Source organism: Ixodes scapularis, unplaced genomic scaffold (genome assembly GCF_016920785.2).
Source record: "Ixodes scapularis isolate PalLabHiFi unplaced genomic scaffold, ASM1692078v2 PGA_scaffold3__209_contigs__length_174095766, whole genome shotgun sequence".
NCBI lineage: Eukaryota > Metazoa > Arthropoda > Arachnida > Ixodida > Ixodidae > Ixodes > Ixodes scapularis.
Window position 1 is genome coordinate 169,755,506 of NW_024609868.1, and position 19,911 is coordinate 169,775,416.

The 19,911-nt window shown below is 45.4% G+C and overlaps 1 protein-coding gene and 1 long non-coding RNA gene across 2 annotated transcripts in view; one reads left to right on the forward strand and one right to left on the reverse strand.

Moving 5' to 3' along the window:
• LOC120843476 (peptidase M20 domain-containing protein 2-like) overlaps window positions 1-19,911 on the reverse strand; it is a 198,070-nt gene that overhangs the window by 143,427 nt on the left and 34,732 nt on the right. The window contains exon 3 of the mRNA XM_040214866.1: window positions 7,283-7,289. Coding sequence (XP_040070800.1) covers window positions 7,283-7,289 — 7 coding nt within the window. The remainder of the gene's footprint in view (window positions 1-7,282; window positions 7,290-19,911) is intronic.
• Window positions 7,546-8,376, forward strand: LOC115325051. The gene is made up of 3 exons (XR_005716191.1): window positions 7,546-8,097; window positions 8,181-8,249; window positions 8,355-8,376. It is a non-coding gene; the product is annotated as an uncharacterized LOC115325051 (long non-coding RNA).

The following is a 19,911-nucleotide window of genomic DNA, read 5'->3' on the forward strand; positions in this document are numbered from 1 at the left end:
GAGCCCTTATAGATTTTTAGTTTTCTTAGTTTCATATTATTTGTGAATATTCATGGTGTAAATATATTGTGCTTCGTCCTACTCCTTCCTTTTTTTTATAAACGGCGATTTCTTCTCCCTCTCATAAATATCTGTTGCGAGTCAGCGCTTGTCTGTTATATGTTTGTCTCCTCCTTGCGCACTGTTTTTCGTCCTGCCTCAATACCAACTGGCCCAAATCACCACATTGTTCAAAGGGTTGTAAACATGAAGGTTACAATCGATGTTTGACGAAACCGTATACTTTGGGTCCTTCTTTCGGTTATTTCGGTTGGTTTTTAAGCTAGAGCAATTATCGTTTGAATACTGTGTCCTACGTAGGATGCACTTCATGCCTTAATGTGTTAACGACCGAGGGATCACCAGGTTCAAATCTCGCACATTTGCTTTTCAATATTTTTGTAAATGACATTGTTTCTAGTTACAGTTACTTGAATATTCTTCAGTTTGCTGAGGATCCTAAATCTATTGTAGAATGAGTACGTATCTGGACTGCAAATTTTCGCAAAGATGACGTTGACGCAATTCATCTTTGGTTTCGAATTGGTGTCTTTGTATTCAGCAAACTTAAGAATATTTGTGTTTCGCGTAAGACAAATATCATTATTCATCCAAAGTTTCCATGGCCTCAAAAGTTACTCCTGCATACTGTACCTATATTACTCGCTAGTTTTAGCAAGGTTTAGATTTTCTTCCGATGTATGAAATTTCCTAGGCTTTTATAAAACGCTTAGGTTAGAGCCCTATCTATAACGTTTTGTAAGAGTTGTGTATATCACCACATAGGACGAACAGTTTTTTTTTATTACTGTGTTCATCTTAGCAACTCTCGGATTTTCGCTTCTTTCGGATAGACATATAATCCTCGATATGGCACTTATTAATATGGTACCCAACTATGTTCTCCATTTTAGTTTCTTACTATGAATAATCTTATTTCATGTTCCTCGACAACGAAGAATAACACCTATTTTTTTCTTCTGACTTAGAATCTGTCCGCCCGTTGACGCGCACGCAGCTTATGTACAACAGTTGGATTGTTATGACACGGACGTCTTCACTTCTGATCCCGAGCAGGTCAAGGGGACTGATATGAATACTTCAAAGAATAAAACATCGAGAACGACGACGGAAACAGGACTTCTTACATCCTGTTTACGTCCTCCTCCTCGATGTTTATTGTTTCAAAGTATTTACATCAATTCAACAACACACTCATTTTCAATTATCACAAGAGGAGTGTATTGCGTATTTTTAAGAATTAGTAAGTTTTTTTTTTGTTTTTAGTCTTATCTCCGTGCACCCCTAAGGCCTGTCAGTTATTCTGGGGCACAATTATAACGCCTTAATTCATTCATTCCATCATTCATTCATTCAATAAATCAGGTATTCATTCATTCATTTATTATTTCATTCAGTCAGTCAATCAATACACCCATAAACCAATTAGTTAATTAACATTTAAATGTTTCATCAATCAATCGATCAAATATATACGTTAGACAAAACAAAATGAGAAATTTCGGCGGAGCATAGATACACTATTAAAGTTAGTTAAATGTATATAAATGTGGAAACTACACAGGTTGTACCTTACCGAAATTTTGCTTTCACTAGATTTTTTACCAATTTTTCTTTAAAAAAACTTTCATGTCATTTTTATTTCTACTACCAATAGCATGTATAAGGCTTAAAACTAATTAATATAAGAACACCGACTTGACATAACAGAAAAAAACAATTTCATTAGACGTTTCGCCTCCCATGCGAGAGGCATCTTCAGTAGTTACAAAGCAAATGGAAGGTTCAACCTCAAGTCAACGCTATTTATCACGAATGTCCGTATAAGCTTCGTGGAGAGGGCCGCAGTTTTTGTTACACACGGATGTGTCCCTGCGAACAAACCACGATTCTAGGAGCTTTCGGGGCCCCCATCTGTCCTCCCTCGCCAAGGTCGTCGCGGCCGGAAAGTCAAAAGAATGCCCCATTGTCCACGCAAGGTCCACCCAGAGCCTTTGGATCCACCAGTTCACTCTTCAGTCGCGTCGCGTGGAATGCGTACGTGACGTCACGCTTGTGTTCTTTGAGTCTGGTGTCTCTCCTCCGTCCGGTTTCACCTAGGGTGCCTCCATACGCGCTTCGCATAGGGTCATGCCAACTGCCTGTTTCCCTTTCCCACACCCTCGTCCACCGCCATTTTGTTCCTCATTGTTTCCCCGTGCGCCGGAAAGTGGCCTTTGTGTCCATCGGTCTTCCCATCCGAGGGGGAAAATGCTAATCCTCCCTCCCTGGGTTCCACAACGCTGCTCCGAACTTGTGAGATAAGGTGCTTGTTTCGGGGAGGGTTGTAAGCCCACGGATTATCGCCGCCCTATTGAAAATAATTCTAAAGGGCCCATCAGCCTTGAAGGAATATGGGACCTCACAGGCCTTCAAAACCCTTCAAAAATACCCTTTAGGTATACCCCTAAAAAAACGCTCCAGCCCCACAGCCCTTCAACCCAAACCCCTTAGCCCATCAAATTTTTAGACGCCCAAATGACTGTCAACCATGGACAGAAATTCAGTTCAAAAGGGTTTTGAAAATTTATTGCGGACATTGAGTTTTACATGCGTATTAAAACTCAAAAAGACGATAAAAACCAACGCTTGTTCAAACCCGGACGCAAGCCGCTGTTGACGAAAGAGATCATATCAAATAGGAACAACTGACTTCTTTATCACAAAAAAAAATATCTTTCAAAGTACTCACAATGCCGTTGGGTAAACTCCTGATGTACGATAGTTCAGCTAATAAAACCGAGCAATTGCACCTCACGTACACATACACAGTCTCAGTAAGCAAGCACGTCTAGCGAAAACCACGAACTCGCAAGCAGATCCCGTCACCGTTGAGAAATTCCGAGCAGTCACGATTTCGTCCATGATGTCGTCGGGCGGCGTCTTCGGCTTATTTTTCGCTCGCTGGATGCTTCTGAAGCCGGTCGGACGAAGAGGCGCAAGGAACAAAACGGGACAGCGGCCGTTAACACCGGTGAGATTTTGTCCGGGATTCCGGACAAAAGCTCACCGGACAAAAGCTCACCCATTTTTTCACTCTTGAACCTCTAAGTCGCGCTTTGAGGCCCCTTGGCATTCAACCTGTTTTCAAGGCATACAGAACTATTGGAAATTTCGTTTCAAAACCAAAGGACCCAACCCCGGCGAACGTCCAAAGAGGGGTTATCTACAAGATCCCCTGCAGTGACTGCCCAGCGTCCTACATTGGTGAAACTAGGGAGCCTTCATGTGCGCTTTGCTAGGGTGATGCCACCCTTTGTAATACCACTCGCCGACAAACCAGCAGCCGTTTTGGTCCTCGCCCTATTGAAAATCGCTCTAGGGGACTAAAGCTTGTTCGCCTGAAAACGCCGCTCGGCCAACAACACTCGGCCCGCGCCTTGTCAATTCTCCACATGGGGCGATCGAACCCGTAGCCCCCTTGGCGACCGAACACCCGGCCAGTGACAGACGGGTCGAGGAGCCCAGTTGTGTTTGATAGAAGAGCAGTAATAAAATACTGGCCGCACACACATACGATCGACATTCTCCGAATAATTATTTGTTTTTCCCTTTGCAAAAAATACGTAGCTATGTTCAAATTCTGCGAAATGTGTATTCTCCACCTAGGCCGTGGCCCCACAGACATCTCAAGAAGCCTGAAGATTTTCCCAACCCCATTAGAAAAGTTCTTGACAGGCTTTCAGACATTTCAAGGCATTATAAAGGGGACTTCAGACATTTCAGGAGAGCCTCTGACAGGGCCAACGAACCCACCAGGAAATATCGGTGCACCCTTCAAACATCACAAGAATTCCTGAAGTACACTTCACATTCTTTAAAGAATTCCTGAAGTCCCCTAGAGCGATTTTCAATAGGGCGAGGACCAAAACGGCTGCTGGTTTGTCGGCGAGTGGTATTACAAAGGGTGGCATCACCCTAGCAAAGCGCACATGAAGGCTCCCTAGTTTCACCAATGTAGGACGCTTGGCAGTCACTGCAGGGGATCTTGTAGATAACCCCTCTTTGGACGTTCGCCGGGGTTGGGTCCTTTGGTTTGGAAACGAAATTTCCAATAGTTCTGTATGCCTTGAAAACAGGTCGAATGCCAAGGGGCCTCAAAGCGCGACTTAGAGGTTCAAGACTCTTTTGACATAGGGGATGTACACTACATTCTTATCTCTTTCCCTTTCGCACGGTTGCACATTTTGTTTTATTTGGTTTTATACCTCGTCAACAAAACGCTTTGGGTAGTGACTTTTCATTAAAGCTCCCTGTAAATGAGTCATCTCATTCGCGCCATGGAGCTCGTTAGATGACACTGCATTTGATCTCTGTACAAACGATCGCACTACTGATTTCTTGAGTTGCACTGGGTGATGGGAGAAAAAATCCAAAAAGGATCTGTTTCACATGGTTTCCGGTACACACCCGTTTCAATCCTGTGGTTCGGTTCGCCTGTCCTCATTACAGATACATCTAGGAAGGGCAACTTGCCCTGCTGTTCTGCCTCGCAAGAAAACTGTATCGCGGGGTGAACACTGTTTAACTCCCGGTGAAAATCATTAGCATGACTTTTATCTAAAATGACGAAAGTGTCATCCGTCTCCCGGCTTTTGGAGTATTTTTGCATTTATCTGTAACGTTTACGGTTCTGTGGCCCTCAGCAATGTGAGGGAATACCTGAACTTGTCAACGACTATCGTACGACTGGATTGCCCCCAGGACTTCAACCGTCAATGCATTCCACGTGGCCTCATTCCTCAAGGGCTGCGTTGCAAGCCGCTCGAGGATACCCGCTACGGACGCAAGCTCGCTCGAGATTTCAGCCTGAACTGTGTCAAGACCCGCGTTCAGGATAACAAGCAACTGATCAACTACGCCAAAAAACCACTGGCGACGGCGGAACGGAACCTTCGACACGTGCTGCAGTATGATCACCTCCACAGAATTTTCGTCGCGCGGAAACAGGCCGAGGACATGGAAAAGAACAAGCAGTCAGAAATGCACAAGAAGAAGCTCGACCGGTTAATGCCCCTGGAACCAAGTTCCCAGAACGAGAAACGGACTGTGTTCAACTACTCTTCCAAGGAATTGAAGGACCATAACGTGAGTCTTCTTTCAAAAGGTCTCAAACTCGCAATGGCACCTCGATACATCCTCAAGCGTGACTTCATTGTCGAAATCGAGGAGAAACTCCGCTACATATCTAGCGAGACTGGCGTCAACCTTACCCGAAGTCGGGTGCTGTCCATTTTGAACAATGCCAAGCCGCCGCAGCCAAAGCTGGACCAGCATGAACGCAAGGCGTTGCAGGAGTTGAGAGCTGATGAGTCGATCGTTATTGTACGTGCTGATAAGGGTGGGGGAACGGTGGTTCTCGACAGGACCGACTACGACCAGAAAATGTATAACGTTCTTAGTAATCCCGCACACTTTGTCAAACTAGCCCGCGACCCAACTGGGAAAACCGAACGTTCGTTAGTTGATCATCTCCGGGAACTTCTAAAGAAGGGTAGGATGAGTGATTCTCTGTATCGCCGCCTTTTTTCCTCCGACGGATGCACACCTAAAATGTACGGCCTACCTAAAGTGCACAAACCAGAATGTCATCTGCGCCCGATTGTATTCTTTATCGGCAGCCCCACGTACGACCTCTCAAAATATTGGGTAGAGCTACTGGCACCGGTGACAGGCAAAAATGGTTTTTGTGCGCAGAATTCGCAAGAATTCGTTCAGTTAGTCCGCGCCCAAACCCTCCTTCCGAATGATGGCATGTTTTCTTTTGATGTAGTTTCCCTTTTCACTAATGTTCCTAACAATGTTGCCACCGATGTCGAACGCAAGCGTCTGCTTGATGATCAAAGCCTAGGAGCACGCACGTCACTTCACGTTGATGATATAATTTTACTTTTGCGTTTTTGCTTAAACCAATGTTTTTTCGCCTCCCGTGGGGAAACGTATCATCAAGTGAACGGGTGTCCAATGGGGAGCCCGGTATCTGTCAGTGTTGCCAATCTTGTTATGAAGCATATTGAGGAGAAACTGCTGACAAAATTTCTGTTCCCGGTCAAATTTTACCCCGATATGTGGGTGACACTTTCGTCATTTTAGGTAAAGTCATGCTAATGATTTTCACCAGGAGTTAAACAGTGTTCACCCCGCGATACAGTTTTCTTGCGAGGCAGAAAAGCAGGGGAAGTTGCCCTTCCTAGATGTATCTGTAATGAGGACACGCGAACCGAACCACAGGATTGAAACGGGTGTGTACCGCAAAACATGGGAAACAGACAATTTTTTTTTATGTTTTGTCCCATCACCCAGTGCAACACAAGAAATCAGTAGTGCGATCGTTTGTACAGACATGAAACACCGTGTCATCTAACGAGCTCCATGGCGTAAATTAGATGACTCATTTACAGGGAGCGTTAAAGGCCAACTCCGCTCAATTCCGAAAAATTTAGGCTTATATGTGATTCAAATTCAAAGACCACTACTAAACAACTCTACGTCTTCGGATTCGCGAAATGTGGAATATTATTTGTGTAATCCTGATTTAAACATCAGCTGATACGGAAACCGAAACTTCGGTTGCGTCAGGCAACATTGGTCTCGGGTCGTCAGAGTCATGGCCACGTCACGTCGAACCACGTGGTCTTGTGACGTTCGGAAGGGAGCGAGAAACAGGACACGCGACGCGCGGGCAGGTCGTTTCGCATAAAGTCCCTCGATGTTTTTTCACTGCGTTTTACAAGTACCGTCATTCTTTGCCGCGCCGACATCTATTTCTATTGGAGGAGAGCGATGTCACGTGATTTCCGGAATCGTCGCCACTTCCGTCCGCCATTTGCTTCCAAGCTGCTCGGCTGCTCCGTCCGCTCGCGTGTTTCGTGATACTCGCCGACGACTTTAGCTCGACGTCCTGGTGTTTCTGGACCGTAATGAGGCAAGTCAAGTAGTAAGCGTTTGTGTTAGATGACGGGGTGCAGCCAGAGTTCTGGTAGTGGAAAAAAGTTGTTCGCCGTTCCGCTTCGGACAGCCGTTCTGAAGAGGCAGAAGGCATGGCTCCACATGATTGGGAGGAAAAACTTCGTCCCTACCAGAAGCAGCAAGCTTTGTGAGGTGAGCATTTCTGGGCTATAGTTACCTCTTCCACACACGTTCACATAGGTACACATGCAATGTTTTTCCTGACGTGCCTGACTGCCGAACTCGGTCTCAGCAGAAATGCGGTCTCGGTGCTCTGCCGTTTTAGCCTGTTGTTTTTCACTCGAAAACCCGGTTGTTCGTCGGCAAAGTTTTTCGCGTAGTCTGAGTTTTTAAGGTACACGATATGAATGGATGAAGCCGCCGACTGGCCGCTTCAGCAGTGAGTGTCTCGCAGTGAACCTCTAGGAAACACGAAAAGCTACTACCGAGGACCAATATGAGCCGAAAACGCCTTTCATGCTTCTTTGGCTTACCACCTGTTTTTGAGAGAGCTGTGGTCCGAACTAGGAATAGAAAGCGAAGTTGAGGAACAATGGAGCTTGTGGGAGTCGCAGAAAAAGGTTGGATTGGGTGTTCCAGCTCATACTGTCCGCGCGCGGGGAGGGCGTACAATGCGCGGCACTGTTAGCGCGAACAGAGCATCGGTGTCTCTACGTATTTTACTTCCATGGTGTGTTGATTTGCACCAAATTTTACCGCTTAGGTTAGCGTCCCAAATTAGCCCTTCCCACCGCACTAGCAGTTTTGATGACGAATTTTTGATTCCGATAGAGAAAAAAGCGGCGATCGCTCTTCTGTACTAACAGTGTGACGCTCTCTACCTCCAAACAAAGTCGAATTCTTTAGTGTTCTCAGTGCAATGTCCCGTGAATTACAAGTTAGCCCTGTTCATTCTCGACAGGACCATTTTACACCAGATCAGTTTGAACCTCGGATCTGGCAGAGCCATGGCATCAAAAAACTTAAACCAGACGCTGTCAAAGCCAGTTCGAAGACCACCGCGAGAAAGGGAAATGGGAAACATCCAAGGTAAGTTGACACAGTCAGAGATGGTGAATTTGCAGTCACTTGGTTCCTAGATTTGGTATTAAAATGCTACCTATTTTAAGCAGGGGAGCCAATGCAGGGGGAAGACAGCATCCAGACGCTTCCATCTCTGGATTCAACTGCTGCTCTCGCAGGTGTCGTATTTTCTCCTTCACAGATTATTGAGAATATGCTTGTCCAAGGTGATGAATTAGTGCAAGTAGCATTGAACTGCATACTGACAAAGTTTACAATTTCAGCACAAGCCTTGCCCACGCACACAGAGGCGCAATCCAGCAAAGTGCAAAACTGCGACCAGGAGTCTGTGCCTCAGGTGGGTCCTCCAGTTGGTGAGTCACACGCAATTCGAGCATTTAGTAGCCGGGAACACGCAGCGACATGCAGTCACAATCATCCTTAACTCGAGCGTGTGCCAGGCATACTCTGGGCTAATTCCTAACTGCCTTCTTTTTCGGCCTGTATTTGCCCATCTGAAATGTTGTATGTGCTTTCTTGGGCATTCCTGCAACAATTGACTATCCTGTCATGCGTATATGTGCAGTATGTACCCAGGACATCATAAAAAAGTATTGGAATTTATGTCAGCATGCTCTTCTGTGTAAGTGTTGATTCGCACCATACATGCATCCCTGCCAGGGGCGGATGCAAACATTCCCTGAGAGGGGGGGGGGGGGGGGGGGGTCAGGTGTTGGTCAGCGCACCATGCGTTTAGGAACCCCCTCCCCCTCGTTTTACGTCCTAAATTTTACACATGCAAAAATCAAGAGAGGGGTCAGACCATCCGGACCCCCCCCCCCCCCCCCCCTCTAAATCCGCCCCTGGTCCCCGCTGTAATGAACAGCGCGAGTGGAATTTAACTGCCTGCTGATGAAATTCTCGGCTTCAGCACGAGCCTTGCCCATACTCACAGCCGCCCACTCCAGCGAGATGCAAAGCTGCGACTGGGAGTTTGTGCCCAATGCGGATGCTGCAGTTGCTGAGTAACATGATGGCCAGACACAAATGCTGCATGACATTGTTAGTGCGAGTACAACTGCGGCACTCTTTGCATTTTACTTTGAATTAGTAAATGCTGGCACCAAATAATAGGGTGCAACTTTGTGCCCCATATGAACATTTTTCATACCTTGTTTGCATTAACAGTGTCGCACTATGTTAGGTCAAAACCATCCTTAACACCAGTGGGGTGAGGCGTATACGGAATTCATGCCATAGACCGATCTCACCAGCCAGTTTGACTACGCGCCATTGCTGTCGCAATGCATTGAGGGAACTTCAGTCTTTCTGCACGTGCCCTAAACACTGGAACTCTGCGCGTGAGACAGCACAAGTCGTTTCGGGCACCACCGTCTACCTATTGTGAACTAAATTTATGGCGGCTTCATGCATGCGCCGAACGCTTGGTGAGGTGGGTGTATTGGTGGCAGGACGACAACAATTTCTTTCTTTTTGTCTCTATTGGTCCCTCTCAAGACAAATGCATTTCTGTGACCATTGACTACTCCGCCATACAAATGTCCGCTGCATGCACCATATTGTGGGGTTTCATTTCGTGCCTACAAAATTTACAGGTTCACTGCAAGTCTCGGTACAAAAATCGAACAAGGCAGGCTCCATCCAAATAAGAACTGTTGCTCAGCGCGCTGTGCTTAAACAAAGTAAGTCAATGCCAAAGGGTGCAATATTGCTTTTGCATGAAATTACACACAGAACATATAAGAGCTTTATGCCCTTGGAGGGAGCAGCTCCCTCCACAACTATGAGCATTCCTTATAAAAGTACAAATGACAGCCGTGTGTAGAAGTGAACGACAGGACTGACGCTGGCTGTTCTCTTTGCTCGATACTCAGGAGCGGTTCCCTCATTCCTGGCAGCAGGCTCCTCCGTCCAGCGATGTACACCGCAGGGGACGACTGCCTCAAAGGGTGAGACGTTTCCCTGATAGAATGACAGCCATGTGTGGAAGTGAACGACAGGACTGATGCTGGCTGTGCTCTTTGCTCGCTACTCAGGTGCGGTTCCCTCATCCCTGGCAGCAGGCTCCTTCTTCCAGCCAGGACACCGCAGGGGACGAGTGCCTCGAAGGGTAAATCATTTCCCTGAACGAATGACAGTCGTGTGTAGAAGTGAACAGTAGGACTGATGCTGGCTGTGCTATTTGCTCGCTACTCAGGTGCGGTTCCCACATTCCTGGCAGCAGGCTCCTCCGTCCAGTCATGTACACCGCAGGGGACGAGTGCCTCGAAGGGTAAGGCATTTCCCTGATTGAATGACAGCCATGTGTAGAAGTGAACGACAGGACTGATGCTGGCTGTGCTGTTTGCTCGCTACTCAGTTGCGGTTCCCTCATCCCTGGCAGCAGGCTCCTTCTTCCAGCCAGGTACACCGCAGGGGACGAGTGCCTCGAAGCGTAAGGCATTTCCCTGAACGAATGACAGTCGTGTGTAGAAGTGAACGGTAGGACTGATGCTGGCTGTGCTCTTTGCTTGCTACTCAGGTGCGGTTCCCTCATTCCTGCCAGCAGGCTCCTCCGTCCAGTCATGTACACCGCAGTCATAAACACCTCCCCTGGGTCCAATAGGTCAATCAATTCCTGGTGCTCCCCTTCTTCGTCATCGGTTGCCCAGATTCCTCGCCAGAAAGTAATCACCTGATCAACATCAATGTTCTCGTCCATCTCCTTCAGGTCTTCGTCAAGTTTCCGGTAGAAGGCAGACCGATTGAGCTCGAACAGCTTGTTCGTTTTCCGATACTCAATCCGGTTTGCCGCTGTGACCGGTTTTTTGTGAAAGTCTGCCCTTTCCTCTTCGATCTGGTCCTTGTTGTTAGAGCGGTACTGGTTGGCTTTGCAAATTCGTTTTAATGCTCTCGAGCGAGCCTTGTTCTGTTTGACCGGTGACAATTTGCAGCGGTTGACTAAGCTCCTTCATCTTTATTTTAATGGCCTCCTTCCAGTTCAACTTCCTTTTGTCACCTCTTCATATAACAGCTGGCAAGCACAGATCAAGTCACTCAGCTCTGCTAGAATATTCACCTTCTTTTCCAGCTCGATCCCGATGACCATGATAGTTTACTTCCTGTCTGTATACTTTTCTTGTTCTCTTTCGGTCAGTTTGGTGATTAAGGGCCAGCTCAATGTTACTGGCCAGCAGATTCTTTATATTGGTGTAAAGTTGGCTGTTTGTTATGGTCGCTGGCAACGGCCATTCTTTCTTCGGCCACCTGACCACTGCCCGATTGGGTAGGCTGTTGTTGATTTTTGCACTGGGTATGCTTGTTTTTCATCGTTGTTGCCGTTACATTCTGGTTATGCTTCCGATTATACTTGACTGTTATTTTTGGCCACCAACCATTGGACATCCGTCCATGTGGTCCTTTACTTCGCTCGATCATCAGGGCCAAGCATCTTTCTGGTGTTGTCGTCTCCCTGTCGGCTCGCCTCACAATCGCCGCAAAAGCCACTTCTCTGTCACTGAAAATTCTCATCATCATCGCCATTCAGGTCGGTTGGTGGTTCTGTTGGTTGGTGGTCATCTTCGGTTGGGTTGGCACTTTTGTTATCATCGGCAATGGCTGCTGGGGTTCGTGCTGAATGCGTCAGTGGCCGTTGCACTCGCGAGACGTCGTTGATTTCGGAGGAGTTTTCAGTTCCAACGCTCGGAGAATTTTTATTTAGCGTTTCCATCCCTGTTTGGCAGTGACACTGTCGTTGGTTTTCCGATAAACACCAGAAAACCAGTATCTCGGCACTCACAAAATTGTAAACACAACCACCATAGACATCTTTATCTTTTTGAAGTGCTAATAGGAGAAAGGGAGGACACACTTATATGAAGAGAAAGACAAGGACTTGATCGCATGCAAGAAAAGCATTCATGGCGTCTTCTCTACTGTAAGAGTGCTGGTAGAGTGGGCTGGAGGGGTATGGTGCGCTCATTTTCTGCTTTGGCATAGTAGGCTGGAAGTGATGCCTGTGGGTGCTCTTCTTCACCCTTCTATCCTGGATCACTAAAATGGAGCGAAGTAGGCAATGAGCACACCTCCCCCTCTAGCTCACCCTAGTAGCTGTTTCTCTTTGTGTTATCCTTTATTTTAAGCATATTCTCCTAATCTCCTGTGGGATGACTTGATCGACTGCAACATTGATTACTTCCTAAAAAGATCTTGAATAAAAAAATATAAAGAATCTGCGTTGTCTTATCCAAGACACTTTCTTCATACCTTTACTACCATGGATACACAAACTGCATACATATCATGACATGTGGCAGTTCAATTAAATTGTAACAAAGTTGGGCTCTTCCCATATTTACTATTTGTGCTTTGCATTTGCGTGAACCCAATTACATTAATTATATTTTACTGCACTGCTCATGAGTTTCAACAGAGCTGAAATAAACAAAAATGTCTGCACAATGCATGTGCTTCGTGTTGTGTTGTCCTTCCTTCCCCCCAGTCTCGGGGGTTTTGTATGAAAAAATATCTACGTGGATGTTACAGTGGAAGCTAGGCAGAAAAAAGTAGACAGAGACATTAAACACGTTCATAACGAATTCCTTGAACGCGATCTAATAAAATTGGTCTAGGATTCACCGTTTAATGTGGCAAAATAATAAAAGTTGTACGCAACAATTCTTCACTGCACGCTGAAGGTAGGCTACTCAGCAATCAAAAACAGCGAAAGTTGCCAGCTAGAATCCTTCATAGAACTATTTGAGACCAAACACGGCTCCGCAGTAGAGGTTCGAGGACGAGATTGCCCGTTATCGCATGTGGGGATAACACGTGCGATGGTGTAACTTCACCCGAAATATTGTTTGGGACTGGTGAGTTAAGTGCTGTAAATTCGTCCGCACCGATCTCGCACCGTCCAAACTTGTCAAGGTCACAACTTTGCACGACGTTTGTTTTCCATCCAAACACTGCTACTAGTACTTATAACAAAGTGCGTGTTGAGGTCATGTAGATACACCCCAAAATAATGAGTTCCAGACGCGTTTGCGTCTACACCGTGCACACGTTTGCGTAGCATTACGAACGCTCGCCACGAGGGAGAATGGTTGCAAACAAAATAGAGTTCTCACGATAGCTTAACCATGCGGCTCTATCGACGACGGAATGAAATTTTCACAATGCATTTCTCTTTATTACAAATATAAATAGTTTATTGTAACGCAGGCGCGCGCATATCTAGCATCGCCGAGAGTATTGCTCGCGAAAGCTCTCGCTGCGGTATGATAGGGATTGCGGCAAAATATTGATATATATATGTGCTTTTGCGGAAATAACAGCTTACCTTCGATTCACGTAAGTAACCCGATTATATCCAAATTAATTTCACGCGCTGGAAATTACCAAAACAAGGAAGACTACGCTACTGCTAACCACATAACAACACAGCGGAACCGCCCTCCCGTCTGACGTTAGGAAGCAAATTGCGGCGCTAGAGAGGGAGAGGAGAAAATTTTTTGGGGAAAGAGGAATCGTAGATGGAAAGGAGGAAAGTTGTCGCTACCTGTAAAAACGAAAAAATATCCAGGGACGTTAGTTTCGCATGGCGTGGACGGTGCTGGCCCGGGGGAGAGGGGGAAGGGGAGAAGACGAAAGGGAAGGGGAGCGGAGAAACAGACCGATAAGCGCGCAGGGCAGCGCAAACTAGCGCATCCGCCTTAAGGCCCGTTCACACTGGACAATTTCTTGCGTTTTCTTACGTTACGTTACGTTACGAATTCCTTACGACGACTTACGAGCGCCCGTTACTATGGCAACCAGCGACGCAGCGCCCGTCGTAACGTAACAGAAGGAGTTGGGCTCCGCTCAACTTTTCTTGCGACCGCTTACGTTCAACCAATCGGGACTGGAGGAAGCGAAGCCCCTGCGCATGCGCGCTGAGCGCGGGACCAGTCGCTTTTCAAAATGGCAGCGCAAGGTGGTCTCCCGTCGATTCACCAAGCCCTCATTGCCGAGGTAGAAAAGTACCCATGGCTCTGGGACGCCCGAAGGCCGGAGTACCGGCTGCCAAGTATGAAAGAAAACTCTTGGAAAGCCATCGGGGCCTCTCTGAGTAAGTTTCGTCGCATTCTTCTGTTCCAAAAATACGAAAGAGTTAGACAAAGAGGACGGACAGGACAAACATTGCACATGCGTGAAGGCGCGTACGGGAAGCTAAAATTCGTCTCGAAGGTGTATTGGGTGTATTCTGCGGTGCGGTTCAAGAGCGGGAACGAACTATATCGCCCGATTTTCGCACGGCCCGAGTGTTAACAAAAATCACAGTCCGACTAGCGTGCGCTCGCAACTACGGTCAGCCAGAAAATACTGGCGCCAGAAGTTGCAACAATTTATGGACATACTGGAAGACCCTCAAATAGTAAAAAATAAAAAAAATAAAAACGGACAAAGACAACAAAATTTTAAAAGCGGCTGAATTCCTCACCAGCTCGCCTGCACTTTATCACTACAAAGAATTATGAAAGTTCTACGTTTTGTCGTACATCCCATCGTGCAGTGCAAGCGTAGCAAGCTGTCACCCTCACGCTTGAAAATATGTTTGGTTTTGGGGTGAAACGTGGCAGAAAGCTTTATTTGAGATTAGTTAGTAAAAAACAAAATCAAAATATTTCTTTTTCAAGTTGTACTAACAAGTTTTTAAGCATTGGTATGCAACTGGAGCAGCTGTTACTAAAGGTTGTACCATACCAACTGAAATGGTGGCCACATCAACTGAAATTTCGCATGTTGAATGGAAGTCTCCATTGTGGGGGATGCTGAAAATTTGGAAATGACTACAGTTTGGCCTTCTATTACAGAAATGGATCCTGCCGAGTGCCTTCACATGTGGCAGAAGATTAGAGAAAGGTACGGGCGGGAGTCAAGAACCAGCTGTGGCCGCAGTGGTGCTGGGCGAGATGAGGTGCAGCGGCCCAGCTGGGACCTCTTCCCGTACCTTCAATTTTTAGCAGGCCAGATACGTCGCAGAGGGTACTGTTTGTTCTCTACAAGGTTTTATTGACAACTATAAATATGATTTCTTTGTGTTCATTCAATATGCTGTTTTCTACTAGAACCAAGGCCCGCAAGATGGTTGGCAGCGCTGGCCCTGCCACAGGGGTATTGGAGACACCAAGGGGTATGTGAAATAGTTGGCAACATTGACTTTTAACAAAGTCTGTTACTCTCAATTTAGAAATCAAAGTACATTTAGGCATTGGTGTGTGAGTGGTTTCATGAATTTTGTGCTCACTCATGTTCAACATTTACATTGTGTTTCAACATGCAGATCTCCTCATGGGGGTCTACACGCCATGTGGGGGAGGTGCCACCGAAGACATGGCAGAGGAAAGTTGTGAAGCGAACCTGGACGACGTAAGTGCATTGTCTTGAAGCAACCTGTTTTAAGTGCAGTGCAGGAATGTGCCCATTTTCTTTGTAGAACTCCCTCGATCGTAGCCTGCAGCCAACGGGCACCTGCCAGGTGTTGCTGACGCTGGAGGGGGATGGCCAGCTGCCCAGCCCATCTCAGCTGGACCCGACTCCTCCGGTGTCACCACCCCAGGTGGCCCCAGTGGCAGCACCGATGCAGGCTACGGTCTTGCCCGCAGTGCCTCCACACCCGCCTTCAAGGAAGCCAGGCCGCAAGATTACCGCCTCGGAGCGTCGTGCCCGGGAGGATGCAGCGCTGGGCAAGGTTCTTAGTGAATCTACGAGGCAAATGGCCAACACATGTAAAAGGCCACACATTGATGCCTTAACCCCAGAAATGGCACTGGGGTTTCATTTTGCCAACGAGCTGGCGGCCCTTCCACCACATCTGAGGTGCCTTTGCAAGGAGAAAGTACTGAAGGTGTTCCACGAATTTGAAAAAAGAAATCTAGTAGAAAAAGGCCTTATGTCTTTAGATTAGAGTAGAAAATGATATTTTTGACAAGGTTTGCCTATACAGTCATGGCTCATTAATATGGACACCTCCATTCCCTGAAAAAATCATCCGTAATAACAAATCGCAGTCTATACCCGTTTTCACCTCAAGAACCGAAGTAAAAAAAGTTTGGCTCCGCGCGGAGCATCAATACTTTTTCTTTTTATGAGGAGAATTAATATATATGTAGGTGCATTTTAGATTAGATATATGTAACCTTATCAAGATGTATAAGTTTCAAGCGCCAAAAGCATCGCTTCTTCCTCCGACAACCAAATCTTGTAAGAACTACTACGCCCGGCGTATGAACAATGCGCAAAACGTCCTTTTTTTCTTGAGGTGAAAACGAGTATAGAACGCATGCAATTATTAGATAACGAGCGTAGACAAGATCGTTCAGCCTTTCCACTCTCGTGAAAAAGGAAGACCAGCGGAGCTGTGCTCGAAACACTGTGTGATTCTTCTTCATCAACGTCCGTTTTTCGCGCTGTTTCCTATGATGAATTCCTACCAACGTGCCCAACTATCCATTCTTCTATTACAGCTGGAAAGGTTGCCGCCATCTACGATCGACGGAGGAAATCATTCTGGTTGTGTGCTTGCCGCCATTGGTTATAGATGGCGGTAGCTGTCCAGGCAGGTTTGTGTCGACATACCGGACACGATCCTGGGGAACCTAGCCCTTAACAGCTCCGCTGTAAAAAAGCATGGTATATTTAACCACAAATTTATGGGATGTAAGTTTTCAATGTTACTTTCCGGCCCACTTTTCTGCCGAGAAAGCGTGCACAGTCAATCTTGCAAAAGTAAAGCCAAGCTTTTTTTTTTTTATGAGGGGGTGGGTCTTTAACATATTGCACATGTCCTGAAGTCTTTTCAGTTTTGAATTTGTATATCTCTTTTTCTGAGCTGAGCTAACAGCTTTGTTTGCTTACATTTCACACTTGCCATGGCCTCTGACCATTTTGCTTCCCACCAGATATTGTCTTTCCCACTTCCTAACTGACCACAAAACCGTGCAACCTTGCTTTTTATGCACTAAGAGTGCATCTGACAAATGAACGGGATTTATCACATGCCGTCCTTGACCTCAAACAACAATCGGGGGGGCAAAGGGCACATTAAGGCTGAAAACCTTACCATCTTTAGGTAGGCAGGTCTTATCTCAAGACAGGCCACAAACATTTGTGTACAGACTGTGACCACTAGGGTTCACATTGTTTGTGTTGACCTATTTTAGAAAACTTTCATTCATATTAAAGAGACAAGAATGCATGTATATTCCCAATTCATTCCCCAAAAAAGTGGTCCATAGTTCGGACTGTGGGTTTCTATATTAACGGGGCACAATTACATAACAGCAAATCCCTCTGTAAAATTTTTTTTTCAAAATTGCAGAGCGTTTATAATAACAGGGTCCATACTAATGAGATGTGAATGTATATACTTGTTTGCCAAACTAACCTCAACCTTGTCAAGTTGCCACTTTATTTTCGGGAGGGCCATTTGAGTATAGAAGTTTTAATAAATTTGATTACAAACAGGAACACCACATTTATGTGGTGTTCCTGTTTGTTCCAGTAACACGGCTACGGTTCCTGTTCGAGTAACACGGCTACGGTTCCCATTGTATGCCTGTTTGTAGCCGGTGGTCTGTTTGAATAAAAAAGCATACAGCTCAGAAAGAAAAAAAAAATAACGGGTAAGCTTTCATGTATATACTCTCCAAGAATAAATAAGCAGATATTGCTTCTGTAGATAAAAGAAACCTAAATAGTACCTTGAATTTAGAACCATATTTAGATTGAAAACAACAAACCTTGCCCAATGATTTCATGCCAGGTAAAAGGCCTCTTGCAATATTTTTTACCCTTTTAGTTTCCACTCTTGTTGCTTAATGGCTTCCTACTTTGCTGGGTGCATTGAAACTTTATATTGTGTTCTTGTTTATATTGAGACCTGCCAACCAAGTGCAATATGTTTATTTTGTTCCTATTTACTTTAAGTGTGATAATCTATTGTCATTGACAGGTCAAGAACTGAGTATGAGTGGGAGAGGAGGAACCAGACGGGAGGTTGGAGCTGAGGTTTTTTCTCTCCACCCCAAGCTTTCGCCCACCCCCTCCTCTCCCACTCGGTTTTTACCCTCTTACTGACTACAGACTACAAATGTACTTCTTTCCTTGCTTCCCAATATAAAGTAGTCACAGCTAGTACTTACCAAATAAAGAAACTATTTTGGGATAGTTCTGTGTCATTTAATTAACACATTTCTCTACATAATTTGTCATACACAAATTGAAAACAATGAATGATCCCATTGAAAACTATGTCACATGCCAGCAAAGTAATGATGAATAATATAGACTATCCGAGATGCTATAATGTACTATAGTGACCAGTATGCTGGCTGCTATAGTACATCAGTGCATGCCAGCACTCACTAAACTAAAAAAAAAAAAAAAAGCAATGCCTACAGGCATATTCTTGGTATATTTTGTTCTTTCGATCTACGACCATGCATTGCTTGAAGCTTGCACCAAAGCATTTGTTTTTATGTCCCATAATGTCGCCATGTACCTTCAGTTTTCATAAATATGCCCCAGTGTGATCACACACTATACTTTTCCTGCATTACAATTGTCGCCTGTGTTCCGTAGGTTTGGTCAGCACTTTGACTGAAATCTCGGCTACTTGGTGCTTGCTTCATCAATTTTTGGGCACCTCTGGCAGCAGAAAGCAATAATGCCTCAACTCAAGGCTGTGAAATCATTTATGAGGTCAAACATATTAATGGTAATGCTCGATACAGAATGCAGAGAAACTGACAACACTTGCAACTATTCCAACAAAATGCTACACAGCAAATAAAATGGGGTCACCGAAAAAAGAAAAACAGATTTCTGGCAAGGCATGGGGAAAAAACAGCTTCAGCCAACCAACCCGAGCATCGAACTGAGACCTGTAGCAAGCTCCTGTTGGTGTGTATTCCTACTTGGGACAACCAGACTGGGTGGAGCGCTTTCTGTTCACTCAAGGCCACACGAAAAATTCCTCATTACTTTGGATTTTTTGAAGTCACATAGTGCCAATATGCTTGAAAACCCACAAAGCATTTTTGACACCTCGGACATGTCACACGTAATTCAGAGACAAGTTAAAACGAAAATTTCATAGTAAGATATTTGAAAGTACGCTTAAAAACAATCCTCTGGAGAAAGCAATAACCTGAAAGAATATTTAAAGCACCCGGTCAAAGGCGACTAACAAATTCCGTCTGGTTTTCTTCGCGAGTTCCCCAAGACAACCAAAAATAACTGACTGTTTCAGGGACTTCCAACGCTGTTATTTCACTGACCTTTCATGTGTATACGAGTAAACTAGCCATGACACTGCGCATCATTAAAACTAATATAAAATATGTATTTCTCTGTGGATCGCATTTCCATGACCGGATGACAACTAAACAGTCGTGCTTCTCCTGCGTTAATTTTCCTGCTCAACGAAAAAATTGCTGGCACTCATCTTTGCTCCATAAAACACATCCAGTGCGCCAAGGTTGAAAGTGCATTATAACTTCATTAAAAATATTTCTAAATATTTTACATATAACTGATGGCGTATTAAGCACTGGACAATAGTTTCTGAAATAATAAAAAAAATGTGCCAAACGCACAAAAAAACATGAATACACTACATTTGCTCGGCACGAACAGCTACAGATAGTCGAGCAAGAAACTTCATTCATTTTATGGCGGCCATGTCACGTCGTCCCAAGATGGGACGTGATGGGACGTCATCCCAAGATGGGATATGGCAGCGGGTGAAAAGGTCCCCAGGACCAAAGGTACAACTAGAGCGACTGTACATTGTGATAA